General features: G+C 45.8%; 1 protein-coding gene across 1 annotated transcript in view; it reads right to left on the bottom strand.

The window, feature by feature from the left end:
- Nucleotides 1-14,049, bottom strand: part of MPP4 (MAGUK p55 scaffold protein 4) — a gene marked incomplete at its 5' end in the record, with an annotated part of 45,622 nt that overhangs the window by 21,266 nt on the left and 10,307 nt on the right. Inside the window, 8 exons of the mRNA XM_080799456.1 lie at nt 837-901; nt 3,806-4,002; nt 4,427-4,498; nt 5,988-6,073; nt 7,221-7,302; nt 8,202-8,333; nt 9,491-9,571; nt 11,794-11,871. Coding sequence (XP_080655582.1) covers nt 837-901; nt 3,806-4,002; nt 4,427-4,498; nt 5,988-6,073; nt 7,221-7,302; nt 8,202-8,333; nt 9,491-9,571; nt 11,794-11,871 — 793 coding nt within the window. The remainder of the gene's footprint in view (nt 1-836; nt 902-3,805; nt 4,003-4,426; nt 4,499-5,987; nt 6,074-7,220; nt 7,303-8,201; nt 8,334-9,490; nt 9,572-11,793; nt 11,872-14,049) is intronic.

Below are 14,049 nucleotides of genomic sequence, written 5' to 3'. Positions count from 1 at the left end.
ACTCCAAGCTGGGGAGCCATCCTGGAAGGTGTCATCGACACAGGAACATTTATTTGCATTGTCTTCTAAAGCCAAAGGAAAGGAGGTGCAGAGTAGTACTTCGGATGGCCGCAGGAGGTTATCTGGGCAGGGGGGCCATTTAGGGATTGTAAGGACCTATTTTATATTTTTATATTTTAGCAAGAGGCTTTCATGGAGGTTAAACAAAAACCTTGTTGTTTAACCCTTAAACTGTCCCTGCTCCCCTTCCCCCAGGGGATTCACTTAAAAACAAGTCCTGGAAACCAGCTCCAGGTAACAAAGCCCAGATACAAGGGTGGGTCAGGCCAGGTGGAGACATCGATCAGTGGGGGGTTGCATACTGTCTCCCTAGCTACCAAGGAGTATGGGCCCCCCCACTTTGGGAACCTTTTTGGCGCCAATCCTAATCAAGGTGTAATAGGCTGGTTCAAATGTCTACTAGGGTAAATTGTAATTCAATTGTTCACCTAGCATCACTGTGGAGTTTCCTGTGTGTGTTACAATCTCATTGGTCACCTGTGCGTGGCCAGGCCCAACTGCATGGCCTTTGCCCTTAAAAGCTAGACTGTGAAACAGAGAAGGGTCACCCTCTCTTGTAAGAGGTGCGTCCCTGAACGTTCGGTTAGATTCTTGATGCTTGGCACGAAATAAAGCTTTGCTTGACCTTCACTTTATATCAGTCTCGCTCCTTTAATCACGGACCCATTATTGGGGCATAACAGGGATCCTCTCCCGGGCAGGAAGGCAGCCCTGGGAGAGAAGGAGCAGGCTTCCCCGTGACGCACACACTGGGTTCGGGGTATCAGCTCACTCACATATGGTGGATTTGAGACCGCTGGGGGGCTGGTACGGCTGGGACCACCAGAACTCGCGTTGCTTCCTGTGCACAAAGAAATACACCGTGAGGGGGAAAAAGTCAACCCAGGTCAACCCAGGTGAAACAGATCCAGTGTTTGCTAGAATTCTGCTGCCTCCACCCATGGGAAGATGGAGGTTTCTTCTCCAAATACATCCCCAAATAGTCTCCAATTACACAGGCTTTCTCAGCACTCTTTTGCCGCCTCACAGGTTCCTTCCAGAGCAACTCTGACTTCTGCTGAAAATCCTGCAGTGACCGAGAGTTCATAGGCCCCAGGGCTTCGGTCACTGGCCCAGGGGCCCCTGCCTCTCCGACGGCTTCACCTGCCTCGCCTTGCCTCTGAGTCTTCAGGGCCTGTCCCGGTCCCCCCTACCGCACCCCGGGCTGGGGGTCTCTCCAGTTCCCTTAGAGCCACGTGGATTTTGCTCCTTGTGCACTAAGCCAGTAAAGCTGTCATTTCTGTGGGCACCTTGCAAGGCCCCCACCCAAGCCGTAAGGACTAATCTCATGAGGTCTTTATCCTTGTTTGCTGCAGCCCTACAGCTTGGGTCATCCCTTATCCTCTGCACGTTAATTCCTGTCAGGCTCCGCCCACCCCCACCCCAAGCCCTTCCCCACACCCCATGGATCTCGAGAGGCCAGTCCTTCACCGAGTCTCCCAGACTTCAGCCTCTACAGTGAGTGAGTGAGCCCTTTGCCTCGCTCTAACCCAAGCCCAGGTCTCCTAAGGGGGCTGCTCCCCTGTACCTTTCAAGAGGTGGCTTGTTTCCTCTCCCACCGCCAGCGGGCTGCTGGTCAACCAGCTCTGGGGGACAGGCCGGAGCAGATGAGTTGCTCTGCTGATGTCTCTCAAGTTAGTACTCTCCTGGTGGCTGATTTCCAACTGCCACCTGACCTCGTTGACTGAGGACATGAGGACAGAGCACACGGGCTCTGGGAGCTGCCTCCAGCCCACCACTCAGTGCACTTGGCCTCCGCTCCACGGGACAGAGGTGGGGTCTTGGCCATCTCCAGATCATGCCTACTCACTCTCAGGCTCTCAACATGATTCTGTCAGGACTTTCCATGATTCCATTAGGCATTTAAATGCCCCACTTAACCCCCTGGCCTCTGGGTTCCCTGATCTCCTGCCCTCCAGTTCTTACTCAGTGTTCATTCAGCCTCAGCCAGTGCCTCCCAGTGTCCCAGCCCAGACCTTTTTAGTATCAGTAACTCAATCTCATCTTCCAGCATCCCTTTCTTCTCCCAACACCTCCTACCTTCCCAGCCCCAAGAATCTGCTAACCTCCTGTGGACCTATAACCTATTGATCTTACTTTCTTTCCACTGACCCTTACTCCCTCATTTCTCTCCTTACTAGCTTAAGCATCAGGGTCCATCATTACAACACTCCCATGGCCTTTTCTAGATTTTCTGTTAAATCCAATTCTGCCTCATCTGGACCTGCCCACCAGGAAGTAAACCGGAATCATTTCAAATGCATGATTTTTATCCTTGCATGAGCCAATCCTGCTGACTGTACTATATTTACCTAATGCATCTGCTGGCAGGTTCTCATAGAAACATGTTGAACTTTCTACTCTCTTCTTCCTAGCACCTCCTTACCCATCCTTACTCTCGGCTTGTGATATCACTTCTTACTTCACTGAGGAAATCACAGTGGTTAATAGAGAACTTCCACAAGCTCCCACAATATCCGTGTCCAAACACTCAGGATTCTCAGCTGTTACTGTTACTGTTTATGATCCTGTATAAGATCAACCCCTCTGCTTGCACATCATTGACCTTTAAACAGGCCCACTTAGACATGGATTTTTTTTTCAATAAATAAGTACAGTATTACAAATGTTATTTTCTCTTCCTTATGATTTTATTAATATTTTCTCTTCTCTAGATTAGTTCATTCTAAGAATACAGTATATAATATACTTCACACACAAAATATGTGTGAATCCACTGTTTACATTACTGATCAATTTGTAGGCTCTCAGTAGTTAGGTTTGGGGGGGTCAGAAGTCTTATACAGATTTTTGACTGCATAAGGGGTCAGCACCTCTATTCCCTGCATTGTTCAACTGTCAACTGTACTAGATTATCTCTCCTTCTGTCTGCTCAAAGGCATTGACAATGGCAATTCTTTTCTCTTTTTTCTCTATCATAAAAGTTTTCCCTGTCACTGGACTGTTCCCACCAGCATTATGAACCTCATCTAAAAAAGTTCTCCCCTACCTCCACTTTCCCAGCTTTATCTCCACCGCTCTGCTCTGCTTTGTATTAAAAGGTCTCATGCCATCAATTTCTTCAACCCCACTCTGCTAGGACTTTGGTCCCATCCCTCCATTGAAATTGTTTTTATCAAGATCCCCTGTGACTGCCATATTGCCAGATCCCATGGTGACTTCTCAGTCCTCTCTATGGCAGCTGACGTGGTTGATTTTCACCCTGCCTCATTGGTCACGCCTTCTTAATCTCTATTGTTGGCTCCTTTCCTTCTTCTTGAATTTTTTTTTAAATTTTTTTTTCCTTCTTCTTGATTTTTTAACAATGGCTGAGCCTTGGATCTTTTCCTATCTTCTACCTTTACTCATTCCCTTGGACCTCAAGAACACAAAAGTGAGGGTCATGGGTTCAGATTCAATAGCCGAGGATTCAACTCAGCTTCGAATGATTAATAGAAGGAGTTAGAATTATCTTCTTAAGTTTGAGTTTCACAAGTGCTTTTCTCTCTTTTCTAGCCGATCTCCTTGGTATTTAAGATGCTTAAGGTATGTGAATAAGTTGACTTTTGGATTAAAAGGCCAGTGTATGTGTTTATCCATCCACTTGTCTCCCTTTACCCCATCTTGACTGCAGTAACAGAAGCCTAAGAAAACATTTTATTTCCTGAAGGCTCAGTCCTGAGTCCAGGAGCGAGAATTATCTTACCTCTTCAGAAGGTGGTTAGAAGGTATTAGGCCGGCACAGGTACCGAGGTCTGAGATTTTCCGGGCCTGCCACCAGAGGGCATCATTCTGGTCCACAATCTGAAGGATGTCCCCCCTCTGGAAAGGCAACCCTGCGTCCGTGCAGGGGATGGTGGGATCCTCCTGGGGCCAGTACTCCGTCATGGCGCGAACGTACACCTGACAACAGGTGCAAAATGGCCCCATCAAAAGAACCCTTGGCCATGGGTTGTCAAGACTTAAAACCATTTCCCCACTCCTCCAACTACTGCTGCTGTCTTGTCTCCCCACCCTCTCCAAAAGGGAGAACTCGCCTCTTTAACTGAGCCTAAGATCCACGGAAAAAAGTGACTTTGGCAACAGAATCTTTTAGTGCTGAGAAGTTTTTGTTCCAGTGTTTCCCATGCTTGATGTTATTTTTTAAACTTCTTGCACCCCATCTCCTCTTAGCACATTCGTTTACTCATTTGCCTCTCATGTCATCAGTATTGAAAAATGGGCAACACATTATAAAGAAGGGCGCTATGATACAAAATACTAAGTCACTGTTACTGGTATTTGAGAATTTACTGTGTGTGATTATGAAGGCACAGTACATTCTTACCGTCTTCTGGCTATTAACAGGAGGGGCAGAAACTGGAACCACCTTGAACATTATTGTGCCGCGAGACATGGCCTAGAAAACGTCAAAGGGGAGGGGATAACAAGTCACAGGGTCCACTGGGTTACTGGGGTTCCACACAGGGAGTTACAACATAGTGTGGCCAGCTTTAAGGGTGACATCTCCCCACGGAGATTTTTACAAGGGTTCAACAGCTAAATATCGCCATGCAGAGGTGGAAATCGAGAAGAAATACAGCTCAGCTTCTGCCTGGCTGTGGGGCTCCGGAGTCTCTGGCCTGCTGAGCCCTACCCTGAGGCCCGGCCTCTCCCAGGAACACTCCATCTTGCAACCTTTTCAGCAAGGTCTCCTTCCCGCCAATGCTGGGTAAGGAGATGAGGTCTCAGTCGGACTTCCCTTCCTCAAAACTCTGTCGGTAATTACTTCCTGAGCCCCTGTTCCCGCACCAGGCAGCCCACTCTGATGGGGAGAGGAGGGCTCCCCAGTTTTCTGAGGGGAGTGACAGCTCCAAGGTAATGGTGGGAACGGGGAGCCCCCACACATTTGGAGGAGACAGGGAACGTCTCAGCCTGATGGAGAAAGTAAGATGCTCCTGCCACAGGCACTGTGAGTCCAGAGAGGAACCAAACCTTGTCCTTACTCAGAGATTTCACAACCCCACCATCTTGGCTGTGCAGCTGCCGCCGAAATGGCTGAGTAGAGCCACGTGCATCTGTGATCGACAGCTTGTCGAGCTCCATTCGTGGTGGCTTCGTGCCATCCAGCACCTTGCCGCAATGGTTATTGGCGAAATATTTCAGTGCTTGGTACGCTCCTTATACCACCAGGTCTCATCTCAGTCCCCGAGGCACATCTATGAAAATTTAGAGCTCCCCCAAAACCCAGTTGGGAACCACTAGTCTATATGATAGTCATCTACGTCAGGCCCCACGCTTGGGGTATGCATGGGGTTGATGGCGGGGACATACCACTAGGACTGTGATTCAGACAATGGTTTGAAAAGTTTCTTCCAGAAGAAACCATCATCTGGTCATAAATCCCCGGTCTCAACTACCAAGGACAGTGGCCGGGCGAGCAAGGAAATCCCCCTCCCCACAGGCCAGACTCCCAAGACATCTCTCCCACCCCGAAACTACCTCAAGGGAGATGTTAAATAGATTCCAGCTGTATAAAAATGTTGGTGGAGTAAGGGTAGTTTGCTCAGGTTCGGACTCCCCTCCAAAATCTCACTCTGCCCACCCCAGGCTCAGTTTCCCAAGAAGCAACCCAAAGAACAAGGGACGTGGGCTGGGGGACCTGGCAGCCTTCCTGAGGCCGGAAGAGCAGGTTGGCAAGAGAAGTCTCCCAGAAGAAACCAGATTGGGGTGTGGGTTTGGGAGTTGAGCTGCACAGAAGCAGAAAAGTCTGGGGATCTGGAGGAAGGAAGCTGCCCCAAGGGACCAAAGCCCCCTCACATGACGATGTCTGCACCACAGGCCAGACAGGCTCAGGATAGCCACAGCTTTGCACTGAGTCATTGAGAAGGCAAACAGGAGACTGTTACCAGAATATGGATCACTTGCTCAGGGTCCAGTCCCTCAACGGGAACTCCATTCACTTCCACCAGTTTGTCTCCAGCATATAACAACCCTAGGCAAACAGGAACACAAAACAAAGAAGGGTACAGGAAATTGGTTTAAAAAAAAAAATAGAGGTAGCTACACCAAAGATTTTTAGCACACTCACTAACCCAAGCATGCTCTAACATTTAAAAATTTACTCTGAACTAATCCTAATCCTAATCAACAGACTGGTTATTCTAGTGTACGCTTTCACAAAAGCACAGAGAACTGTATTTTTAACACCCCTTCACTGGGTACTAAGTGATGGTGATATTTTCATTGTTGCTAAACTGATGTTGCAAAATAAGGATAACACTAAAAGTAAAGATGTCAACGTCATGAGTAAATGATCAATGATGAGGAAAGGGCTGGGGCATTCTTCTAAGAGGACATGTGGAGGGATATGGGGGGCTAGGATCAAACTTTGAGAAACAGGAAGGAAGCAGGACCGTTGCCAGAGGGAGGAGATGAGATTCAGGATGACATCATGGAACAGAAATCCATGACAATGAAAACGTCAAGACAGTTATGGTCAATGTCAAATGTGCTAGAGAAGTAAAAATAAAACTGAGGCCAGAGGAAGGGCTAGGGGACTTAGCAACTAGGAATCCTTGGGGTCACTGCACTAAGAATGTTGGGGTATAAAGCCCGTGCCAGGTCTGCAGGGCCCTGGGCAGTGAGCACACAGGTCAGCAGGCACAGAAACGTAGCAATGAAAGGAAGAGATTCGGTTGACTGGTAAAAAGGGCAAGCAATGGGCACTTCAAGGTGGGGCAGAGCTATGCCTGTTGAAAGCAGAAGGACCAAGGGAAGAGCGGGAGGTGGGAATATGGGGCAGGCAAACCCGGACTTGCATCCTGACTCGAATTGTGCGACCTCGAGCGTGCTACTTAATCTTTTTGAGCCTCAGTTTCCTTTTCTACAGAATGGTGTGCTAATATTAGCTTGTTGGGTTACCACGAGAATGTAAACTGAGTGGACATGAAAATGTGGCCTCAGTGAAGGAGGGGAACAGGATTTTCTGGACTATTTATTCCCTCCTTCTTAGTAACTGAGCAATGCCATACATAGAAGCCTTGACCATGGTTAGGAAAGAAGGGTTTCCCTGGAAAGACTAAACAACGGAGGGTTTCCTATTCCTCGGGTCACACATGTGCCCTGCTTCTCCAGCTTACCGCTCCTCTCAGCCAGCCCGCCGTGGATGACTCTGGCCACTAGGATGTCCCCTGTCATCTCGTGGCGCTTGATGGTAGCTCCCTGGGGAGAGAGTGCAGCGGAATCCCTCTTTTACCTAACATGACCACTCTTGGGGTGGTTTCCTTCAATATAGCTCTGGTTTGGTCAGAAGAGGGTATATATGCCAGCCAGGGCCATTCACTCAGCCTTGGCCAAACAAAGCCTCTATCCCACCACATAGATGCAAAAGAATATTTAGATCCTCCCAAGGACAAAGAAAGCTCTTACCATTACAACCTAATCAAAGAGACTATTCTTAGAAACTCAAATTAATGCCTCACTTATTTTCCAATTAACAAAGAGAAAAAAGTTAGGTAAATACACTGGAATTTAGTGAAATTTATGTACATCAGAGGGTTAAATAATAAAATAAAATATGGGGCATCTGGGTGGCTCAGTCAGTTAAGCGTCTGACTCTTGATTTCAGCTCAGGTCATGATCTCAATGTTGTGAGACCGAGCCCCATGTTGGGCTCTGCAAGGGGCTCCGTGCTGAGTGTGGAGCCCGCTTGGGATTCTCTCTCCCTCTCCCACCAACCCTCCCCTGGCTCGTGCTCTCACTCTCTCTCTCTCTTTCTCTCCCCAAAAACAAATAAAATAAAATAAGTCTTATTTCTCACAGATTTTTCAACAAAGAAAAACACAAAGCAGAAGTCTTTCCTTGTGAAAACATTATAACATAGAATGTGTTTGGAACCACAGACAAAAATCATTAGGACGTCATGCTCTAGCAATTATCATGGATCCCCACGTTATCTGAATGCCTCAAACTATACCAGTGACTACAGACAAGAATATTTAACACTATATTAAATAGCTACAGGAGATAATGTAGTTCACAATTAACCCTTAGCTCATAATTAACCCTTGGTTCACCATGAGCCCCGATATCATTCAGAGAAGATGAAGTGATTTCCTCACCAGGGGCTGCTGGTTTTTCACTATGCAAACAATCCTCATGGCTTCCTCGCTCTCAGGGATATTGTCTGGCAATGGGGGGAGAAGGGGTTCAAAATCTTTCTGAGCCACGGTGTCATGGGCACTGAGCAAGGCCTAGGAAGAGAGAAGGCAAGGGGAACAAAGGTCACAGAGAGGACACACCCTTCTAGAAGAAGGGGATACTCTGTAAGACACACCGCCACCATCACCACAACAACCAACACATGCATGCTGGGCATAGCCTTTTATGTGGATTAACTCAACCTTCACAATAACGCCATGAGACAGGTTTATTTATTGTCCTCCTTCATAAAGAGACGAGGCATAGAGAGGTTAAGTGATACATAAGCTATTCTTGCATTTCTTCTAAAATGTACTTTGTCACTTTCTCATTTCCTGCAAACCCAAGTAATCCATGGTGCTCCCATAAACTTGAACTACAGAATAACTTTTGTAAGGTTTTCCCTAATTAAGACAGAATGGGAGACAGCAATCAAAACATCTTGTTGGTTTCATTTGTCAGTGACTCCCAAGGAACTATGAGGAACAGAGTAAAAAAAAGTAGTTTCCTGATTTAGGGTGTGATCAAAGAGTTCCTTCTAACAGCCCATTATGTTAAATGTTTAATTTGTTGGGTAGGGAAGTAGTCAGTCCATAGCCCAACATGAGAATGATGGACAGAACTTCACTGGAACTCAGAGAAAACTGTCTAGGGTTATCTTGTGAACTGAAAATTTGACTCGTAAGTTCCATTGTTCCAAATGCAGATAGTCTCTTAAATTTCTCATTTGTTGATAAACCGAACTCAAACTCTACAACTACTATGAGACAGGCTTCTGTTCTACAATCAAATGCTCTTTAATCAAATGTCCTTCATATACTCCCTCATTGAGTTGATCACCCTTACACTATATTTTCAGAACATCTTCACACTCTTCGTCCAAAACTTAAAATATTTCCAAGTTGGAAAGGAAGTATACTACCCTGATTGTCCCCCAGAATTTTGGAGGGACAATGGCTTTTCAGGGTGGGAACAAGACATCATGGAAAGTTCTGGATGTTTCATAAATATGGCAGGTTTGGCTCCATGGCTAACAACACAGAGCCAGTCACATCTGAGTCCCACATCTTTAAGAACAATCTGTTGGTCACCCACGTACAGTAATAGAGTGTCTATTCAGAAAGTACATTTCCTATCACCCTTATTTCTTCTTGCCAACTTTGCCCACATGCCAGATGGGCATATCTTGTCTATTTTAGCAAGCACTTGCCTTAAAGTGTGGATCCTGGAGGATTTGTTTCAGCTCTTGGATCTCAGGGGATTTAGCAGTTTCATGTAATATCCCCACTACCTGGTTGGTGGAAAAGCATACATTGTAAAATTTTTAAAAATCTTCATCGCCTAGTTAACGCTACCCAAGCGGATGACAGATACATTGACCAGCATGTTATTATCCTAAGAAAAGCTGTTACTGAAATCTTCCTTTTTATCTTTAAAGTCAGGGCCTAGGATCTTCCCTCATTCATTCAACTTTGCTACAGCAGGTAGAATTCAAGATTTGGGGACGGTCTAAACCTCAGTGCCTCCATCCTGGCATGCCAGAGGCTTGGAGGAGGAACTAATATAATTTTGTAATGTCTGTATCAAGGCAATCCCCCTCCAGTGGCACTAAGACAACTGTTTGTTAATGTGAATCTTTTTTTTTTTTTTTAAAGATTTTATTTATTTGTCAGAGACAGAGAGAGAGAGAGAGAGAGAGAGAGAGAGCGCGAGCACAGGCAGACAGAGTGACGGAGGGAGAAGCAGACTCCCTGCGGAGCAAGGAGCCTGATGTGGGACTCGATCCCAGGACACTGGGATCATGACCTGAGCCGAAGGCAGCCGCTTAACCAACTGAGCCACCCAGGCGTCCGGGTTAATGTGAATCTTTACAGTCAGGGTAAGTTGTCTGAGTTCTCCAGGCACAGGCTCAAATGTCTGAAGAACTCAGGGAGCTTAATCCCATGGGATGCTCCATCTGTCATGTAGAAAATGGGAATAATAATTTGTTTTTTAGGACTTATTATTTGATCACCAATTCTAATATTTGTTGCAGTAAAAAACTGTTAAACATTCTAATTCTGATCTTTTTCCTGTTTGGGTGTAGACCTGCTTTATGGGAGGGCATAAAACCTTTCAAGACTTTACTGAACCCCAGGAAACCCCAGCAGTTGAGCCTTATTATATACAGTCAAATGAAAACAAGTAGTTTACTAAGCTTTATCTCTATTCCCTAGGATTACATTTGAATAAAATATCATTTGTGTATTTTCCTGGGGACAACTGAGAAGAATTTGAATCGTTGATTACTGGAACTGAGGGTACAGTGTTTGCTTCTTTTTTTTTTTTTCTATTTCTTCTAATATGGGTTGCGTAAAAAGTAATAATAAAAGGGATTACACTTATTCATCCATCAACAAATATCTATTGAGTAACTACAGTGTGCTAGGCACTGTTTTCAGTGATACAAATACAGTGGCAGACAAAAATCCCCATTCTCAAAAAAAAATCCCCATTTTTACTTGATGAGAATTAAGAAGATAAATAAAACAGGAAGGTAGACAGGGGGTGCTCTGAGGGGTTGCAATTTTAGATCGGTGACCAGAGAAAGTCATAGTGAGAAGGTGACATTTGGGTGGAGACCAGGAAATAAGGAAGCAAATCATGTGGCTATATGGGCAAGAGCATTATTGAGGATGGGATAGCATGTGCCAAGGGCCTGTGGCAGAAGTGTGTCTGGTTCACACAACCACAAGGGGTTAATCTGACTGGAGCAGAATGAACAAGGGCTAGAGCACTGAGTATTAAGTCAAAGAGGTAATGGGAACTACATTATGCTTGGCTATCTAAGAACTATGATGTGTACTCTGAAATGGGAAGTTGTTGGGAGGGTTTGAACAGAGAAGTGACATGATTTGACACACCCTACAAGAAGATCAGTTCAGTTGCTATGCTGAAGTAGACTATAGAAGGGCAAGTGTAGAAGCAGACCAGGTAGGAGGCTATATTGCAATTGTCGGTATTTGAGATGATGATGGTTTCTATTAGGTGGCAGCGTGAAGTGATAAGATTCTGGATATATTTTGAACAAAGAAGTCATTACTGAGATGGAAAAGGTTGGCAGGGGAGTGGCCTTGGGTGTGGGGAAGATCAGGAGCTCATGGGACACGTCGAGTTTCCAGGGTCCATTAAACGTGCATCTATATATGTTGGAGAGGAGACCTTTGGAGTTCAGGCAAAGAGCCCACCAAGAGATCTACATTGTAGAGAGATCTACATATACTCTAACAATACTTACCCTCGGATTACATAGGATAAACAGAGTCTAAGGTTTAGAGAAAAAAAAGAGAGAAATGGGCACATGCTAAAAATGTTATTTTTTGTGTTTAAATTAGAAGGCCTGACCAATTTTCTTCCTTCGATTGAAGCTCAATTGGAAACACCTGTGAGATGCATCGTCATCAAATCAACTTTGCCATTAGATCCTTTATTTTATGAAAGCCCCGCTATTCCGTGGATTAAAAACCACCTTACCTCACAGGATAATGTCTGTGCATGAGTCGTGGCAGGAACGAGTTTCTTTTCTTTAAATTCTAGGAGACAATCATAAACCTGCAGAGAGGCAGTGGTGGGAGGATGACATGTTGTTAACATGACCCTTAACGTTGGGGGTCAAAAGATCTGCAAGCGGAGAGCCAGGCCGGCCAGGGCGCCAGCAGCCGAGCGGCTGGTGAACTGGCCTTTCCTAAGGTGTCTGTCGCTGTCCATCAGAAACGGGCCAAGTCAGGTGGCTCCCACCCTCCAGGGGCTTGGTTATTGGCTGCCGCTGGGATCTGATCTTCCCCAGCCAGAATCATTGATGAAAAGAAATGCAGACGTTTACTCTTGTTAAATTTACAGGTGGGGTTTCCAGGGAGGAGGCCAATAGGGATTTGGAGCCAGAAACCTGTAGGAACCTCTGTGCTGGGCAAAGGCCACGGCATGCGCTGTGTGGCTCGGGGTTCCGCGGAGCATCTGAACAAGAGGCCGGGCGCGCTGCAGCATGGACTGCACTCGGCTCTTATCTGTTTGTTTCCTTTTCTTCCCTTAATCATCCAGCAAAGTTTCATTCACAAAAATTTCAGCTTCAGGGCATCTGGATGGCTCAGTCATTTAAGCATCTGTCTTTGGCTCAGATCATGACCTCAGGGTCTTGGGATCGAGCCCCGCATCGCCTCGGGCTCTCTGCTCAGTGGGGAGTCTGCTTCTCCCTCTCCTGCTGCCTGCCACTTCTCCTGCTTGTGCTCCCCACTTCTCTGTCAAATCAATGAGTAAAATCTTAAAAACATTTTTTTTTTCAACTTCATCTCCGCTGACCTGAGGGATTTTTTCCCATACTGAGATCTGGAGTTGGCTTGAGGACACCCAGACAAGTCTCGCTCTGCGGTCCCACCCTTCTTCTATTAGGAATCTACTTTCTCTCACAGATGGAGAGATGAGGCCCAAGAGGCCAGCTAGGCCCAGCCTTCCTCCATCCGGATCTGGGCTGATGGTGCTCCTTGGGGCCCCTCCAAGCCCTTGCTCAGATCAGCCTGGAAGTGAGAAGGCTGGTGCCCTGAAGCAGGGCCTGGAGGGGACGCACAGCCTGCACAGGTGAGCAAGGGAATCCCTTTCATGACAGGAGAACTCCTGTTTGAGCTACTCCCAGGAAGAAAAACATGCCTGAGAGGAATCAGGAGGGGCTTTTTCTCCCCAGCTTTCTTGAAATGTCATTGACAGATAACATCGTGTGAGTTTAAGGTGCACAATATGTTGGGTTGATATCTGTATGTACACAAAAGGAGTACCCCAGTAAGTTAACATCTTCATCACCTCATGTAATGTTGACTGTGTGTGTGAGAGAGACTGTTGAAGATCTACCCTCTTCGCCACTTTCGAGTACATAATACAATGTTACTAACTACAGTCATCATGGCGTGCATTACATCCCTGGAAGTTATTATTCTCATAACCAGCACTGGGACCCTTTGACTAACATCTCCCCATTTCCCCAGCCCCAGCCCCAGCCCCTAGTCTCAGTTTCTATGAGCTCTACTTTTTTGAACTCCACACACAAGTGAAAATATACTTGTTTTTCTGTGTCTGACTTATTTCACTCAGCGAGATATCCATCCATATTGTCACAAAAGGGAAGATTTCTTTCTTTTTTGTGGCTGAATACGATCCCATTGTATATTTTACTTCCAGGTGTGTATTCAAAGGAAACGAAATGACGAGCTCAAAGAGATATCTGCACCCCCATGTTCACCACGGCTCTGTTCACAGCAGTCATGACACAGAACCAGCCTAAGTGCCCAGCAGGAGAAGAATAGACGAAGAAATCAAGAGCTTTAAAACAAGTGCCGTGAGAGCACCTCTTAGTTCACGCTAAAGATGTTGCCACTTTCTCTTATTTTGAAGAATGTATTAACATGCATCAAAAGACTGACCACATTTCACACTTAGCTGTAGGAAACACCGACATCCCCCAAAAATAACTTTAAAAGAATCTTTCTTAAAAATAGCATTTGAACAAAATTATAATCACATAGTAGATGCTATTGTAGAGTGCATAAAATTTTAGCCACAAATTTTTTAAAAAAGAAATTTTCAGGATTAAAAAAATTAAGATACGTAAACAGCACTGTAGATCTCTCATTTCCTGATTTCAAGAAACAAAAAGGAATACTTTTTAAAGAGTTATTTATTTATTTGGGGGGTGGGGAGGGACAGAGAGTGAGAATGTCCAAGCAGACTCCCCGCTGAGTAGGG

Source organism: Martes martes (genome assembly GCF_963455335.1).
Source record: "Martes martes genome assembly, chromosome: 3".
Taxonomy (NCBI): Eukaryota; Metazoa; Chordata; class Mammalia; order Carnivora; family Mustelidae; genus Martes; species Martes martes.
The sequence above is the reverse complement of the archived record's forward strand: the minus strand, read 5'-3'. Positions and strand labels throughout refer to the sequence as shown.